The 18,850-nt window shown below is 37.7% G+C and overlaps 1 protein-coding gene across 2 annotated transcripts in view; it reads left to right on the top strand.

The window, feature by feature from the left end:
* Positions 1-18,184, top strand: part of FMN2 (formin 2) — a 162,452-nt gene extending 144,268 nt beyond the window's left edge. For both annotated transcript variants that reach the window (XM_063328952.1, XM_063328951.1), the window contains 3 exons: positions 392-541; positions 14,602-14,683; positions 16,099-18,184. In XM_063328952.1, the coding sequence (XP_063185022.1) occupies positions 392-541; positions 14,602-14,683; positions 16,099-16,125 (259 nt within the window). In that variant the 3' untranslated portion in view covers positions 16,126-18,184. The remainder of the gene's footprint in view (positions 1-391; positions 542-14,601; positions 14,684-16,098) is intronic.
* Positions 18,185-18,850: the final 666 nt, after the last annotated feature.

Genomic DNA, 18,850 nt, shown 5'->3' with positions numbered 1-18,850 from the left:
AGTACTTTGTTTATAGTCCTTTATAGGCTTTGACTCTGTGTTTTGAAAACAGCTTTAAACACAACAGAAAAAGCAGTATATGGGCAGGTGTGGATGCCTGGATTTGCAGGGCTCTGGACAGTGCATTCATTTTAGGTTCTGCAATAGAAAATACTCTGGTCAAAACCAGAACCCACGGTAAATGCCGGATCCCAACTTTGCTGAAGAGTCATCTTATATTGTGTATATGCCTCTATGCAAAGAGCTCAGAACTCTTATGTTTTAATTTTCTTTTATTTTAGATGTGCTAATAAGAATAATTACATATCATGTCAACGTAAAGTAAGAAAAACAAAAAAAAACCTGCATCAGCGGGTAATGAAACATTTTCTGGTTTTGCTTCCTTTGACAGCTTTTTGGAAACTGCAGCCTATTTCTGTATGAAACCAAAAATGGGAGAGAAGGAGGTGTCCCCACATTCTTTCTTCAGTATTTGGCATGAATTCAGTTCTGACTTCAAAGACTTCTGGAAGAAGGAAAACAAACTTATTCTTCAAGAAAGGTACATTTGTTTGTTTGTTTAAAGGCTTTTCTCAGAGAATGTTATTGGGAGCAATCGCACAGAAACCAGTCAGCCACACTTCATTAGCACACAACCTATTGAATGCCTTTTGGATTTTTCTCCATATTTTTTTTTTAACAGATTTTTTTTTCCCACAGTTGTTACAATTTTTAAATGGGACCTTAATATCAATTTGTGCTAAATTTTTTCAGGTCCATTACCTGAACAAGTAACTCCTATGCCACTATGAATCCAAGCAATGGGAGACTTGTTTCAGGTCTGAAAGTTGATTAAAGATTTCCTATTGGCACATTTAGTGAAAGCAAGTCAAGGCATAAAGACGTGATATATTGTAAATATTTGTCCAATGACGCTGGAAAAACGGAAGGGAAGCAGGAAGACAGAAGGAAAATGTCAATTGACCCCACAGTAAGAAAAGACTCAGACTGAACCATATTGCAAATCACAGGCCATGGACATGAGCATGTGTGGTATATATGGCATAAAGAAAGGAGATAGTAGTTTTGAAAAATTACCCATATTATCTAGTCCACGTATGAGAAGAGCTATGAACTTTGCTTTCATCTGCATGCAGTTATTGCATTGTGGTCACCCTTGGTTTATGTTATGATGCCAAGAATTAATCAGTTGTTTAAAAAGTAATAAATGCCATATAAGGACAAATTAAACAAATACAAACATGAAAATTGTAAACACATTATATAATCCTACATCTGTTAGCAACCTTTGTGACCTTGGTATACAGATAATGAAGCTACTTCTGAGCCTTCATATTAACAGGATTGAAGCTTGATGTTCATTAAATGATTGATATCAGTGCATGTTTAGGTAACTTGACAAGAACAGGCCTCTCTTTCAAGATTACTTACCCTATGTAATTATCACAGACGTCAAATTACTGGCTTAGGAATTCACTGAAAACTTTCGTAGGCACCTATATGATCAATGTCATGTCTATGCTTAGTGTAAGAACATACATTTTGGAGCAGTCTCACAGTTAAGAAAACTGGATTCTGCTCTTATTGCAAGAGTGTGGTGCAAATGTTATCACAGTACAGCAGCCCTCTGGGGATCTATTTCATTTTACTGACTGTCTGACTTAATTTTATGTAATTAAGTATATCTCCTTGGAATTGAGTTGACAGTTAAATACCGTCTTTGGTTTCCTACGCGGGGATTTAGCTGCCAACTGAAAACAGGTTAATTTCATTTTGTATTTTTTATAGAACAGGATTTAAGAAAAATGTCCTTTCCTTTCCAAAATACTAGGCTGTTTTTTTCAAAAAACAAACAAACAAACAAACTGCTCCAGAGGGTTTTCACTGCAAAATATTTTTCTTTACAAGACATTAACTAAATAAGCACAAAACCTCTTCCTCCTATTTTTCTTACACATCTAAAGCTTAAGAGAAGAATGGAATTGTTATACAATCGTTTGATTCTCTTTCAGCTCAGTGTATGAGTATGCTAAGAGAATGTGTTGAAGCAGCAGAGAAAATAAGTGGCTGCCAGCTGGTTCCTTCTAGAGCAGGGGTGCTTTTAGCCTGCAAGAAACTGAACACGTATAACCTACAATATGGCTCAAGGTGCAAGAGGCAACAGGGAAGGAAAAGAACAGTGAGAAAGGGCCTGCAGTAGGAAAGGAAACTGGGAGATCCCTAGGAAGAATGGCAGAGAGACCCAAACCCAGAGCTGATGGGATGAAGGAGACTTTCCCAGGGGGACAGACAGGGCTGTGTAACAGCAGTCCAGGAAGTCACTGAGATTGAGGCTTAAAATGATCCATCCTGAAAATCACGGGTAGATTTTTGTTTTGAATTTTAATTTTGACCTGTCTCATCAAGTTTAAATCTTCCTCTTTATAGATTTTGTTTGTTCAGCTGAGGCAGGGTTTAGACTTCGGAAACCTTTGATGTCTTGGTTTGTGCTCACCTCTCAGATAAGTTTGCATGGTGCTGTTTCAGGTCTGGCAAAGTCAAGCTGTCCTCATTGCCTTTTAGGAATTAAAATATTTTGGCCAAGTTGGCAAATTGTTAGTCTTACTGCCAAGTAAGACAAATTATTTTCCCCAAAATGAAGAGTCGTCTTTGGTAAAACAGCTGTCTTATCAAAGCTTTCATGTGGAAAATACTTTGCCTCCAATCACAGTTCAACCTGATATCTGAAGTTGTCCTCTAGGCTTTTTTTCTTGAATTTTCATTTCCGCTTTTCTTAGCGAAAAGCAAGAAGCTGTGATGTGAAAGCCTCTTGGTATTGAGAAGTCAAGGGAGAAAAATTTTCGTGGAAAGATAAGCGTTGCCCAAAGGTGTAAGAATGTACAACATGACGGTTTTCAAAATCTCAGCCTAGATCGACAGATCTGTAGGTGACAGAAATCTGAAATCTCACTATTGCCACTGAAATAAAAATGATTATTTCAAGAAAATAGATTTTACTCTTTAGTTGATGTTCTTGAACGTTTTTCTGCTGCTAAAGTTGAAGAGCAGGTGAGAACATTATTGGTCAAAGTAACTTGCTGTAGTTTTTCATTGGCAGCAAAGTCCAGCGACGGATACAGTGAGACTTTTCCTTTTTTAAAGTACTTCAGTATGCCACCTTTGATGGATTATTTACTAGGTTGACGCCTCATGAAATGTTCTTTAATTATGATTATTATTTCCAAAATGTGTAACTTTAGTCCCTTTTCTGTTTTAGTTTGATCATCCCTCTTTCTCATGCCCTGGTTGGTTTGGGGATTTTTTTGCCTCTTCTTCCTCCTCTTTAGTTTAATAAACTTTTATGCTGTGGGCAATGTTTCTAGAATATTTTATATCCCAGTTTTCATACGGACTGTGTAGGGAAAGGAATTACTTGCTAATACAGGCTGTTCCTTATTTAGTCTCTGCAAATGTGAGTCACACTGGTATTTCCTAAGGTAGTACTACTTTTTGTTACTAATAGGTTAAAAGTGTATCTTTTAAAGAAAGCAGTCAGCCAGTTCTTATTTTAAACACTTCACTCAGCATTTCAACTTGTGTATTGCTTTGCCAGGCATTTATATGCAAAAGATAAACACTGAAGTGTCAGACTTCATGTTTCCTTACAAGAAGACGAGAGAAAAAATGAAGAAAAATGGGGCAAGGTTAAAAACAAATTAATTTTTCGGAAGTTTTCTACTGCTTTCATTCAGTCCTCTTACTTGAAATAAAGCAGAACTGGAAAATACCAGCTGTAGAGAAAATTATGCATGATAAACTTAAATACAGTAGCAATAAAAAGAAAAATCCACCTGAAAATTACAGTGAATGTATATGTTTGCCAAAAGGTTTTCTTGAACAGTGCTATTTTTTGGGGGTCACACTGCAGTCAAGGCTAACTGGAGCGTTTCAATAGAAATTATCTGGGTTATCTATAAAATTCTCAAAAGTATTTTGTGGAGGTTGAAATTTCTGATGCTATGTCTATCCTAAAGATGTATCCTTTTAAGTGAAACTTTTCAAAGTAATACACCTTATTTCTGATTAAACAACTTTAAAACACAAAACAAACAAAAACCACAAAAAACAACAAAAGGGAAGCCACAACCAAACTTAATGGGGCATGTTTTGAGTTTTTAAATGTTGTTGTTATCGTTGTTCTTTCATCGTATATTTAATATGTCACTGGTAGTCTATGCTTTGCACTTGTACTTTGAAAACTCTTGAAAGGTATTTGTCGGTATAGCTTGCACCTTACATGTTGAGAGCAAAGAAGTCAAGAAGAGCTGGGGTATTTTCCCTAATTCTTTTTCAATGTTTGGAAAAAAAAAAAAAAAAAAAAAAAAGATTTTGAACCTTGCAAACTTCCTGTTCAGCATCCTCATTATCTCTATACGTCTTTCAGTTGCTGCATGCCCTGAGATGCATGTTGCTCTCCAAATATATATCGTCAGATAATGCCCAGCTGCAGTGGCAGCTATGCAAAAGCGTCACCTTCTTAGGAAAACCTTTACGGGATCACACCCCTGAGAGAGAGAAAGGGGCAGATATCGGTGCCCTGTAAGTGTGTATATAAGGTATCTATTGCTCATAAGCTCAGTGTGGCCCTTGCCTTTATGAAGAAGCGTGTCACTGAACAGAGAGTAACTGTGTCAGGGATGCCAGCAGAGGAGAGTTCATAAGCAGGATCAACATGATGGTAAAAATCTGTAAGTCCCTCATATCTTGCATCACACTAAGCTTGAGAATTTCTTTTGGCTGACTTTATTCAACCCTTTAACTCCCACGATAAATCTTTGACACATTAAAAATAATCTATAAACTCAAAAAAATGCACTCGTCTCTCAAATGTAGAAGTTGCCCGTTCCCGTAAGAATAGCGGTTAAGCTGGCACCTGGTGTGTCACACTGTGTATATCTAGATGAAAGGGAGATTCCTGGCCAGCATGTCTCCACAGCTCATTGATCTCCTCCTGCAGAAAGACTGGTATGTCTCCCTACAGACTTCTCGGCAGGATGATTTAAAACTTGCTGTTGAGCAATTTAAAGTCTGGCATTGGATATCTGTACGTTGCACAGTGAGGAGCATATTGGTAAGCTGCCACTTCTGCTTGCAGAGGAGGGCATTAAATCCCATAGCACGAGCAATGTCCTCTCGGAGTAATTTAGGGGATATTTTGTTAACGGTTATAATAGGAACCAGTGAGTCAGACTTGAGAGTGAGAAATCGGGGGACATGGGAATATGCATTTGCAAAGAAATGTGGAGAAGGAAGGAAAGAGAAGAAAAATGTACGTGGAGTGGCAACATGAGAGAGAAATGATGAAAATGTGGAGTATGTTTAGTGGGGTCACATTTTGCTTGGCATGCTGTTGTAATGCCAACTAAAAGCTCCAAGCGTTATGTTGGTAAGTCGTTATGGGTAGATACGTTTTCTGGCTTGGGAACTTTAATCTCAATGTCTTTATTGCTCTCTAGTCAACCGAGTTGCATGCTGGTAGGCTTGGTTTTACAACTCATAATGACATTTCAAAACAGAATGTAGCTTACGTGACTTTGAACTGAATAATTAAAAGGATCTTCAGTTTTTGAGAATATTTCAAAATTTTAACTGGAATATAATAGTTTTCTGATCAGAAGATACTGTTCAGGCATTGGAAAATCTACTTAAGCCCAAACACACCAGCAATTCAGAAGCTAGGAACAGTCCTTTGAGGCAGTGCCTCACAAAGAGACAATTTGCTCTCCAGCTGAGAGAGGCTGCTCAACATTTCAGTACTTTTTTTTCATTTCAGTATTCATTTCAGTACTTCCTTGTGCACTTTCGGCAATTAGTCCTTTTTTTCAATGAAAACACCATCATTTTTTGGTTAGGGGAGGAGAGCAGTAACTTTCAGTTTTAAAGCATTGCTTTTGAGGGAGAAGTTTGTGAAAAATAAAAGTATTTGGACATAAGTTTCTCAATCTGGATCTTTGGTGTAGAAATTACTTTTAAATACCTTAGTTTAACATTTTTAAGTAATACTGTGTTTTGTAAGGCAGGAACAAATATTTCCACTTGCAATTGTAAGCCAACTGGTGCATACAAATAGTAAACTTGAACAAAGTGAAGGATCTAGTAAAAAACTAATTCCAAATCTGTGATCCTTCCTAATTTTTGTGACTAGCATGAGGCCAGATTCCAGAATGTTCCCACATAAACAGCAGAAGGGATTTTCATCAGTCCCTTCTTTATTTACCTGGTGATTGTGGTGTATCATGCTGGCACATTACATTGCATCCTAGTACGTGTCTTGTGCATAAAAGGAAGTAGATACCAATCATCATTTCATAATGAAGTTTGCAGCCTGTTTTCATGGCTATAATGTCAGACTGGTTGTGACAGTTTAGGGTATAGTGAGATGGGATACCACGATTCCTACCATATAGAGATTTTTACGGGCTTTTAAACCCCTTTGTGTTCACCACTTCTTGAAAAAAGAATGACATTTTCTGAAGATAAAAATCAGCCCAACATACTCAACAGATATTTGCATATTGGTGAAAAATATTGCACCACTAAAAATTTTAAGCAGAATTTTTGTCAAGAGGTGCTACACTTTCTATACTTGAGAAATTTTTTCGTTCCCTGGTAAATGATTACATTGGTATTTGAGGTGCAATAAATTATTGCAGTGTTTTATATATGAGCAGTATTTCTCATTAAAATATTTGTCCACAAAAGTTTGAGATGCTCACAAAGACTTAAAATCTACTGTAATCCAGACTGATCCTGAAGATGTTAGATTCCTTGGTTACTGAGAGTTTGCCAAATGAGTGCATGGAGTTGGCATATTAATGGCAACATCCATTAAGTGTAAGGGCATGGCTGTGTTTTATGGCATGAGTACAGGGAGTAGTCTAACATCAGGGGGATTTTTTATATTTTTGGGAAAAGCCTCGCTGTGTCTGCAGTCATTTTGAGTCATTACATAATTATGAATGGGCACCTTTTGATATGATTATTTTCACCTGATGCAGCAAAGTTGGAGGCCTCTTACTTTCCCATCTCCTGCACTGGAGATCTCTAATTCTGTGGCTCTCCGGCTGACTTCTACTTTTTTTTGCTTTTCTTTCCAGTGATCTCTTCTATTCACTCAATTCTCATCTTTGCTTGTACTGCCAATCTTGTAGCTTTCAATTATCCAGTGTAGTAGCCCCCCGTATACCCAATGTAGCAACTCATCTGTCCAGGGCATGCCTCCATATCCTCTTCAAGATAGTCTCCTTCTCCACATAGTTTGTTCATCAAGTCATTCCTTTTTACACATTGCATTTTTTCCTTCTTTTACCCCACCTGCTGCTTAAAAATGTTTTACAGCAAGCACATAGTTTCACATTTCCATTCACTCATGAGTTTCCTTTCTTTTGCTTGCATATTATGTTACCACTTTTACCTCACCTCCAGTCTTGTTCCCTTCCCTTATCATTTCCTGTTGAATTTCCTAACCAAATAGCGCAGAATGCAGCCAGCTTCTTTGAGAGCAACCTGGCTTCAGTTCCAAGAAAAACAATGCAAGGTGATGACTATCTTTTCTTAAAACAACTTCAATTTTCATATGCAAAGTCTGTAGGAAAGTGATTTCCATCTTGCCTGAAGGTAGCCAGATATAATATGAAATACTGTCCACTTTTACAAGCAAAAAGATAAAAAATTAATTTGATGGCAGAAATCAGGACATGTATTTAAGTGTGTATATGCACATTTGCATTTTATTAGAATCACAGTCATCCCTAACTTTATTTTTTTACATCATTACATTTTCAAGGTGAAGTTGTCTTCAATGCTAAAGTTGTCATCTTTAAAACATGTTTCAGTACAGTATCCTTTTTTGTATTTATGTGCATCTGTGTATCTCTGCTTGGATAGGAGCAGAATCCCTAGATCACCGAGAACATCATTGCCAGATAGAACTGAGTGAATACTTCTGAATTGAAATTCTTTCAGAATATTTTGAAGTGTGTTGTGGATTACAGTAAGACTCTGCAAGTGGAAAGGTCTCATTTTCATTTCAGTTGGCCTCAGTTTCAGTTTGCTTCCAAGCCTTATTTTAGGCCCGTTTGACATGATGCACACTGAAGGAAATCTGAAATGTATTCCCCAAAGTCTGCTCTACACTGTTGACAGAGGAGAGATCTTATTCAGGGTCCTGCTACAGGTTAGTCTCTGTGTTAAGTGGCCAAATTAAAACATTTTAATCTATTTGTCCTTGGTCCTCCGAGCCAAAGTATGATTAATCGCTGTGTCTTTCAGCCAGCCATTGTCTGTCTCTTGGTCCTCCATGCAAGGAGCTGGCAGGGATGTCAAGACAGTCTAATACATAATCTCTTTGTTGGTAGGCAGAGGTTAGGTTTCATCCGTCAGTTTGATGGGACCAGGTACGTCACAATGTGCTTCTTATCTGTATAAAGTCAGTTACTGAATCATATCTGTGTCATCACTTCAACCCTATTGGCGTGAAAGTAAAAGCTCTACATCTTTTACTCTACTTTTATGTTGGGAATTGTAATTTTCCTTTCTGCTTTTTCACTAAAGAGAAACTCCTTAGCAAAAAAATCATTTCAATATTTTAGTAACTGGGTCAAAGAACAAAATATAGGCACATTGCTCTGGCATAGTTTTCAAAGAAAGAGTTTTAACGTTTTCTGCTCTGGAAGTCTTAAAGACATCTGGCACTTGATATTTTTGCTGTGGATTTTTTTTATTCATTTTTATTTGTAAAGGTACTGTTGTTATTATTATAAACAAGTTATCTCCAACCCAGACAAACCTACATAAAATATTTTGGCAACACCCCTTTTATTTATCTGATAATAAGCACTTAGTAGTATAAAGAGTATTGGCCTCAGCTTTGTTTTATGTTTAAAAATACAGAATATCTGCAGAAAAATGTCTTTCTGGTTTCATGAACTATACTGTCAAACTGTAAAAGTAATGTCTGTCTGAGATTATCGTGGAAGTTTTTGTGAGCAGCTCTACTGTCTAAGGCATATAACCTCCCAGCTTTCTCACTGTGCTTACATTTGTCAAGTCATAGTGCTCGCTAGTGAAGTGTAAGGCTACCAAGCCTAGATGGAGCCAGTAGGAAATGAATCTGTCTGCCACAGATACTTAAGACAAAATTATTAATGTTTAGTGGCAGGAAAGTGGCTCCCCCCTCAATGGACTGAATGATGACAGAAAGTCTCTAAGCCTTGATAAGGTTGTGGCCAGGCTGGCTTTTGGTCTAGAAGGTAGATAAAGATACTCTGTCATTTGGGTTTGTAAGGATGTCTGGTTTCCTTTTCCCGTGTGCGTGCCAAAGTATAACTTGCTTATTCATCTTACAGACTGTCTTTAAACTTAATCATAGTTTGTGTATGTTTGTCTGAATAAATATGAGGTAGAAGGAGGTGAAAGTGCTGGAGAAGAGTTTTTACTATGATGGAAATAAGAAACTACTTCCTTTGTTATGGGTGACAATTATTAGGCTCTCTGAATCTTATTAAGTAGCAGATTTCGAGTCCTTGATTCTTGGGCTCTCTAAGTGACTGGCTGTTCCTTCACTTGCAGATTTTTTTTTTTTTTTTAACTGATCCATGGGTTGCCCACTGTTGTACATTCCCTACACGTTTTCTTATTGTTGGGGCTGTTAGGAAGTATATCCTTTCTGAAATAATGCAAGCAATGCTTTAGCTAAATTTGGTATTTAAGGAGATATGAGTGTCTGGATTCGAGTTAGGAACACTCTTATTTAGTATTTATAGAAACTGCCCTGGGCCTGATGGTGGGTCACTGCTGTTAATACCTCTCCTCTTCAGATTACTACAATGAGAGTTAAGCGACTCTCTGGTTGTCTAGGCTGAGAAGAACAGTTTAGCAAAAATTGCTAACGGTAATGCAGCTGATGTTATCTTTCCTATCAAACTGATACTCTGACTTTTAAGCCATAATTGACATGAGATGGGACAGGGGTTGATAGCAAATGAAGCAAAGTCAGTTTACTGAAAGAAAGTGAGTTTGAGAAAAAGTTGAAAAGCGTGAAGTGAGATAGTTTAAGCATCAGTCTAGCAAAGAAGCTTAGCACTCTACAAGCTTGCAAATTATTTCCATCATGCTTACGAAGTTAACTGTACCGCCTGGCTTCTTCAAGAGTGCACTATGTCCCTTGTCACCTCCGTCTTGCTCGCCCACTCTCAGATCATGCCTTGAGCATCTGTCCTGCTTCTGAGTATTTGGTTGCAGATGAGGGCAATGGCTCTATGTAAGAGACTGACAGCCTCTACAACAGAAATTATTAGTAGCATAGAACTAAATAGTTTAAGTAAAAACAGATCTTCAGAACAATAAATGGATCTATACACATGCCTGCCTTTGCCTAAGGGTCATAATTCTCAGGAACCGGGGAACACCCACCTTCCTCAGCCTCTTTTTCCACAGCCTCCCCCTGTGGCAGCCTATCTTTCCACATAGGGCCTGACAATTGACTCCCCACTCCTTTCCTAGGAATGTCTTTTTAACTGTTTCATGCTCTTTGAGCTCTTTGTGCTCTGCATTGGCAAGGCAGCAGTGTCACTTTGGCCTAGAGCCTGGAAGTATGTCATTGCTGCAATTGCTTCCCCTTTTGTGACTGTTGGGAGGCTCACAGATTCATAGCTCTTGTGTTGTTTTCTCCAAATATCCTCTTCCCTCCTCCCAGTATTGAATTAGATCCATTAGTTTCTTCATGAAGCTCTAACCACCCACCATAGTTGAATAGTTAACCCAGTCTTCCTGATATAACTACTGGTGTTCATACAATTTTTGTACCTTTTGGTCTTAGGTTATTATCTTGCACCTCCACAGTGACCAGGGTCTCACTGAAGTCAGTGGGAAGTAGTGCAGGAAAAGCCTGAGCAAGAGGAAAATATGCAGGAATTTGCCACAGTGAGAAATATGAGTTGAACCAGGCATGAGTTGACAAAAAAAGGTGGTTTTGCCTAAATCTTGTTAGTTTCATGGATGGGAAGATGATGAATCAGTCAGGGCCAGTGGAGAAAACTTAAGAAGTTGACAAAAAATTGCCAGTGGCAATTAAAAGTTATTTTCCAGCTGAATTAAGACTATTGCCCTTACTTCAAAGATAACCTTTTATCTGCTTTTCCAGATCTTGCAGTTTAAATGGTACTGATTTTTGTATCAAAACATATCCTTTTGCTCTTCCAGAAAGTTTAGGTTATTTTAATTTTACATTTAATAAAAACCTAATGTAGCTGAATGATCAGTCTTCAGAAAATACATTTGCACAATGTAGAAATGGATACAACTTTGCAGGTTTATGATTTAGCACTGTGGAAGGCTAATGATTGCCTTTGTCTCTATATTTCACTAGTCTGCTGACTTTTTTTTTTTTTTTTATAGATATAGCTGTAGATTTATACAGTTCTCCATGCTTCCAGTTGTAACATGGTCATAAACTAAGCCTCCTCACAATGAGCTTTTGGTCTGCTATCTTTACATTTCTAAGGATGTTTCTTGCTGAAGAAGCATACGTATGGGTCGTATTGGCTTCAGCGAAGCTCTGTCCAACCCCTTGAATCTTCCTGCACAGAGAGCGGGATGGGGGCCAAGAGACAGCGAGCTGTCCCAAACCCACACAGTGAGTCAGTGATATGGTTGGAACTGGAACTGAGCGGCTGCTAGCTCTCAGCTTTGTCTTAAATGCATTAGGGAGTAATGCTTCTCATCTTCTGCGTTCCCGTCGCTATGAATAAATAGGCTCAAGCTCCAAGGAATTTCACAAAAGCTCCCAAAAAGTTGAGGACCGCAACCATGCTAGTGAGACCAGAACGTCTTACATAATCCTAGAAAAATGGGTAGCACAAGCTTAAGGTTGTCATTTATCAGTCTGGAGCTTGTGGATCATTTTTTCAAGCGCAGTCTAAGGGACACAGAAGTTCTGACTTCCTCACTCAGAGTGGCATTGTTATTAGCGTTTTGCTGTTTCAAGCGGAGACAGCCTCTCTCTAAATAGCTATTTCTCTAACAGAAGCAGAACATTTATACCTATTACACTGACAGTGACACTTAACGGGACCTGCTTTTTAGAAAATAACCTCTGTCACTGCATTATCAACAGTTCCATTCCCTATGAGGATTTTTGTTTTGAAGTAACATGAGACCCACAGAGAGCTGTGCTATCTTGTGACCTGGTATTTTAGGCGAGCAGTGGCCAATCTGTCCTGGAAGGGGGATATTTAGATGGGACAGAGGCTGGAACTAAAGATTCCCTGACATTTCCTGAGAATAACATCTGGATCTGTGTGAACTGGTTTGGTAAATATTTTTGTATGTTACATATGCTGTCATTTGCATGATGAGTAGTCTGAATACCTGCATATATTACATTGCTTCTATAAAACAGTCATTTTGATAACCCCAATAGTACTTGTACAGTCCCCAGGATTTGATACTAATTTACTCCGAAGTAACATTTCATTTTCTTATTTAAATTATGTCTACCAGTGAAGGGAGACAGCTATAGTTGCATTAGGAAAAAAGGAAATTATATGATAGACGGGCTGTTTTATATCTGACTTGGTAAGAGTGGCTTTTGATGGATTGGAATGTGTCTGACTGTTTGGAAAAGATCATGGGAAGTCAATGTCACAGATACTTTTCCTCCTTCAGATTTAAGTAGAACATGAAGCAGAAGAAAAAGTGGCATTTTAGGAAAAAGAAAATGTCTTTGAATTTTACTGCATTCTGTATCATTCCCATAAGCTTCTATTTAAAGCTATCACCACGTTTTGGCTGCCACTTTTACTGAATCTATTTAAATACATTTTAAAGGTGAATTACTTGGCTGTTTGACATTTTTGTTCTATATTATGCTGCAGCATTCTCTCTGATTTGCAGTCAGATAGAAAGTGTTACAGCTTGAAAATAATAGGTTTCAAAGCCTTTTTTTCCCCCACCTGTGCACCTAAAGGTCTTCCTACATCAATAAAATATAAGGCCAGCAAATGAAGAGAGCAGCTTGTTGGAAGTGCTGGAAAAGAACTGACGTTTAAATTAATTTTTGAAAGTATAAATCTGAAACTTATGAAAAGAACGAGGTGTGGCTGGTGAAGTTGGATAAAGGAGAGATGAATGCGAAGGCGGTTTTTTTAATGTGCTTAGCAGACCCAGCTGGAGTCATATTTTCAAAATCTGGCCCTTACCACACACAAAAAAAATATTTAAAAATAATAGTAACGCGAAGTCTGATTTTCACACTGCCCTGTGTAGCCTCAGTGAAATAGCAGACATGCAAGTGGTCTGGAGATGAACCGCAAGGAACCGGCCACGGATATATCATTTCTTTAATATCATTTTACTGTTGTTTCTTTTTTTCACTGTTGGATAATGATGAAAAGGCAGAGTAAGTGCCATCTAAAGTCTACATTGTTGGCAACAGCAAGCCAATATAGGATTTACATTTTTATTTTGTACTTTCTTATTTATAAATAATATTCTCATCTCTCATAAAAAAAAAATAATTCACACATCTCACACCACTTAATGGCATCATCCAGAAAGTCTTTGAAGCTCAGAGAATTCATAACTTCAATCTGCATTATCAGTGTTTCAATAACCATGTGTGTTTTTAAGGTTGATCTACGAAATGAGTAAAAATGGTGAAGAAACATTTTACAGTGTGCCATTGAACCCACCAGACTGATTCTGGCAGGTTCTCAGTCAGAGTATAGCCCTGTGCCTTTCAGGTTCCTTCCCTATCTGCATGACAAAAAGGATGTTTATCACATCAAAAATGTGGCATTTGGTGGTATTTCACATGGCCCTAGTTTGGTACCATTTGCCAAGTCAGGAAGCACCATTCTTTCACTTCTGGAATCTGCTCCTCTCTTTACCTCCAAGCAGTCCAAGTGCTTTCATCTCCAGGGGTCATGTAGGCCTTGCTGCTCACCCTCAGCTTCGGAAAGAGAGAGATGTGCATAGTGATGTGCGCCACCTTGGTTGTAAACATCACGTTCTTTAATAACGATTCTGCAATTTTCCATTTTTATTTTAAGTTAGAGAGTGAAGATTGTAAATTTAGTTCGAGCTGTTTTGCCATTTCAGATCCAAACAAAACTGGGTGAAAGGGAAGATAGCCTAGTGAGAACCTTTCTTTAAACTCTAGTTGAAGTACTGCGGTTGGAAATGAAGAATGGTTTTTAAACAGTCACAAAAAGAAAAGGAGCTTTCTTAGCAGTGTTTGACATGAATGCTCTGAAAGGTAATCTTCATCCAGTGTATTTTAAACCCTGATATATTTGAATCTTCAACTACAGTAAGTACTGATTGCTTTTCTGACTAGACTTGATTATGCCATTGATTATGCCTGTCCTTGTAAGTGCCAGTCTCATGGTCCAGCAACAGCCATGGAGTGCAAGTGTTACTGTGCAGAGCGCGCTAATGAAAATATGGGGAATAAAGTTATCCACTTGTGTCCTCAGGCCTAAATTTATAAGTTATATACTGCACTGTCTTTGGAAATGGTTTTGGTCCAGATGAATATTTATAAATCATGTCTCGTTTCAGAGTTAAAGAAGCAGAGGAAGTCTGCAGGCAGAAAAAGGGGAAGTCGCTATACAATATAAGACCAAAACATGACTCCGGAATTGTAAGTAAAAATTGTAGCTATACTTCTGTTCCCATCCCTCCTTCTACCTTTTTCTCTTTGCATTTTATAGGTATGTTATTCTTGTAGTTCTTTGTTTTTTGTTGTGTGTTTTGGTTTGGTTTTTGGTTTTTTTTGATGATCAACGTTTTCATAAAAGGTGTTAGATTAACAAACTTGAATGGTGGTTGTGAACGTTACTCCACCGCACAAACATAGCACAAGGAAGAGCAGTGTATTACTGCCCCACGCTGCCCATCTGCCTGCATCCCAGGCTTGGTGTGGGATGCACCTAGAAGGCAGAAGGGCAGTTTCAGTCTTCAGGCTTATTCAGTCTGTATTCACTCCCTTTTCTACAGTTACAAAATATAAGGAAGAATTGCGATAGATACACATTTTTCAAGTTGTATCCCTGTATCAAATACTAGTGGCTTCTGTTGCACTGATCTGGATTTGTTTGGAATAGCAACCCTAGAAAAGATAATACTGTGCTCTGACCATTCTTCTGGAAACAGATAAATAACTTTAATGCCATTAGAGGAGTAACTCTAGTCATTCAACGAAACTTTTCCACTATGATTGCCTAAGCATTGCTGGGATCATGGCCGGTTTTACAGAAAATGAATATTCCTCTAGTGAAAAATTAATCTGGCATCTCACATTAAAATACCTGTAGCTACTGGTCATCAATTATATTTGTAAAATATTATAACTGAAGATTTTTTTTTCATGTGTCCGTGTCCATGCCCTCCCAGGCATGATTTAATTCTTTTCTTTGCAGTCAGGGCTATGTTACTGTAATGGTAAGGTGGTAATTTATTATATTCTAACTAACGTAATCTGACACAGGAAGAAATAACGTTGCATTTATTGTTTCTTATTCTGAATATTTAGGGAGAATTGGCCATGGTTAGTGCCATAAGAAATGTAAATGGAGTAACAGTTTGGTTAGGAATGATAAACTAGATTTCATTTAATCAATTTTATTTGAAACCAGATCAAGATGTTATTAAACAAAAAAAAAAAAAGAAAAAAACCCCCAACAACCAAAACTAACATTGATTTGGATTTTTCCACCTCACCTATATCTTGCCATATGTAAAGACACCGAGAGACTGTTTTTTTAAGAAATAACTATAGGTTTAGTTATTCCTGTATCATTACTATTTGCACTGAAACTGGGACTTTCAGTGTTACTGAAAATTTGCTACAGTGAAAAGGAAAGTAAACAAAAATATTTCACAAGCAGTGTGTGGCTACATTCTAGCTCAGTTCTAGCTTCAAAGGAAATTTATTTGTGAAGTAAATTCTACAGTAAGTATAATTGAATGTTAGCCTATGTATTTCTGTACTTTCATATCTGTGTGATGTGAATTTATGTGTACTCAATTTTATGCTTATTTTATTTTATTTTTCAGAAAGCAAAGATAAGTATGAAAATCTGAGACAAGAAAAGCAAAAGCCATTGTTACCTGGTTACCAAAATGCAACATGCCTGTGGGTGAGGAGTGAGGGGGAAGGAAACGACATCATCCTGATCTTTTGCTTTCTTACCTTTTTGAATTCGCTTTTTGTTCTCTAGAGTTTTCCACCAATTGATGTGTTACTGTACATTCATTCACGAATGTAATCACTTTAATGGAGTGCCCAGCAATAGACTAGGTATGGACTTGAAACACCTTCCCTGTACTCTGTATCTCCTTTGCCACTCAAAAATGGTATTTTGTAAAGTGTATGGTATATTACAAATAGGCCAAGTCAGCATGCATAAAAAGCGGCATCTGCATCAGTTCTGAACATGCTGAAAATTGCATTAAGTTGAACTTCATACGAATGCTACTTGATACAGTAAAACATTTCCATTCCTACTGGCAACATCTGTCTAACACAAATACTTCATGGCACTGCACTTAGATTAGGGAAAGAAATGTTACTCCTAGTGAATTGTTTGTATCCGTTTCATGTTGGCATTTGTAGTTTGTATTTTGAATCGTTAAGTGCTGTTTATACAGTATAATCAATGCTTTCCCAACTTGTTTGGTTGCCCTCCATGACTAAATATTTGTGGAACAAGATGTTTACTGTAACTATCTTTAAAATCGATAAGGCAGGATACTTTTACTTCATCTTTTGCCAGATAGTGAATGCCAGGTGGTATGGGGGTCAGAAATCCAGCATTAAAAAAAGAAAAAGAAAAAAAAAAAAGAGTAAGTGAAATGCAGGAAAATACAGAAAAGCACAGAAGTATCATAGAGAGTATGAGAGAGATTTGGCTATATAGTTTGTTAATATATAAAGCAGCTAATACTTTTACATGAACTTTAGAAGGTATAGTATAGTTTTAACTGCTGATCACTGAAGTCAGACAGGCTTTTGGCCACATGTACGTGACTTCCCTTTTGGAATTAGCTTTACAGTTAATTTAAAACTCCTTTAGAGGGACATTAAAAGATGCACATGGGGATTAACATTTATGGAAAACAGTAGCCAATTCTAGTGACAGAACATAGACTACCAACTAGTTGACATCAATTTCACACTTAACAGAGCTGCAGGCTTTTCCTCCAGGCTCTCGGTGTCCCTGACTAGGAGGTTAATGATTGAAATCTATGACTTAGGGCTTCCATTTTAGACCACATGCTTAATTCCTATTTGCAATTCAGAACTTATATATCAGTTTTGATCTGCTCAGTCGATAATAACCCCTTCCTCCAGTCCTAATTAAAGAGCCCCAAACCAATCAGCCTGATTGATAACATTTTTCTTTCAAAGCGCACTTTTCCTGAAAGCAGACAGTGTGTGCAACTGATTTGGACGCACGTGCTCACAACCTTGGAGCCTGAAAGACACTGGGCTAAGGCAAATGAGCTCTAACCTGCTGGGTTGGGTTATTCCCTGTCTAATCTGGCACATCAAGAGACATTCCTAGCTGTCCAGAGGCTAATATACCCTACAGGGTGTCATAAAAGGGAGTGCGAAATATGACCTCAGGAATCTGTTATTCTTCACATATACCAAGCACTAGAAAAGATGGGGTTTTTTCACTATGTGAAAAGTGAGTCTCCTGTTGCTGACAAACCTATGTGAAAATCTGTACTCGTAATAATTTCTGGCAGGGATATAAATTACCAAGAACGGAGTTCTAAAATTTTGTGTTGATGGGAGTAACATTACTATTTGGGGAAGTGAAAAGAAGACATTATTTGCTGTTACAACTAACTTATAGAAAAAACTTTAAAAAATAAAGCTATTTTAATGGCACTGATTCAAATCCATGTTTGTATTTATGTAAACAATGGTCTTTTCCTCTTAACTTTGCTCCTAAGTGCGAGGATACAGTAGCATGTTTTCATTTGTAGCCTTCCTGTTCCCTTCAGTACCTACAGTATGTATATTACTATACTAAATGAAATAATAGATCATCTAACAAAGATCACTATGTGCAATACTGTATTTAGTGTTTCTATTTCAATTTTTTTAGAATGTTAATTTATATGAAAATAAAAGGAATAATAATTAAATAATTGCCTTCTCTCTTCACTGTCAGGCTATGCTGTAGTTTGCTAGCAACCGTTTGATCCCTAAGCACCACATCCCGTTCAGGCTCCTGTCATCAAGGAAATACCTTTGGGAAGGGGTCGGTGGAAATGGGCCTTCCCTTTCCTTGCCCTTTGGAAGCATAGTGGCAGTAATTTCCAGTTATGTGGATACATTACCTCTTCCCCAGGTGGTGGTAGGAAGGAGCTTCAGAGTCCTTTACCCAATCAGACGATGTATCACTCACTCCTCTGGCTTGTGCATGCCTTCCAGCAGGGCATTTGGCTTAGGTTTGTAACCTTTTCCTACTAACACTGCTATATAACAGCCTCGAGAAATTGCTGTTAGCGCAAAAAGCATTAAAAACTATTATCTGCATATTATAATGTCTTTTTATATATACGTTTTATATCATCGAAGTGTTGTCTAGCAACCTGGTAGGGCTGTCGCATACACATATACCACCCATTTCACTGGACCTGCAGCATGGATGCTGAAAGTTTTTTGCAAACATCTCTCTTGAAGAACAGCGTCAAACGCTGACTGCAGCTGGTGGTACCATCTTATGATATTAAGATACAAGCTGCTACACAGATTTTCCTCTTTCCTGTTACTCAGGCCCAACCTACTTGA

The sequence above is a fragment of the Chroicocephalus ridibundus genome, chromosome 3 (assembly GCF_963924245.1).
Source record: "Chroicocephalus ridibundus chromosome 3, bChrRid1.1, whole genome shotgun sequence".
NCBI lineage: Eukaryota > Metazoa > Chordata > Aves > Charadriiformes > Laridae > Chroicocephalus > Chroicocephalus ridibundus.
Note: the sequence above shows the minus strand (reverse complement) of the source record. Positions and strands in the feature narration are given on the sequence as shown.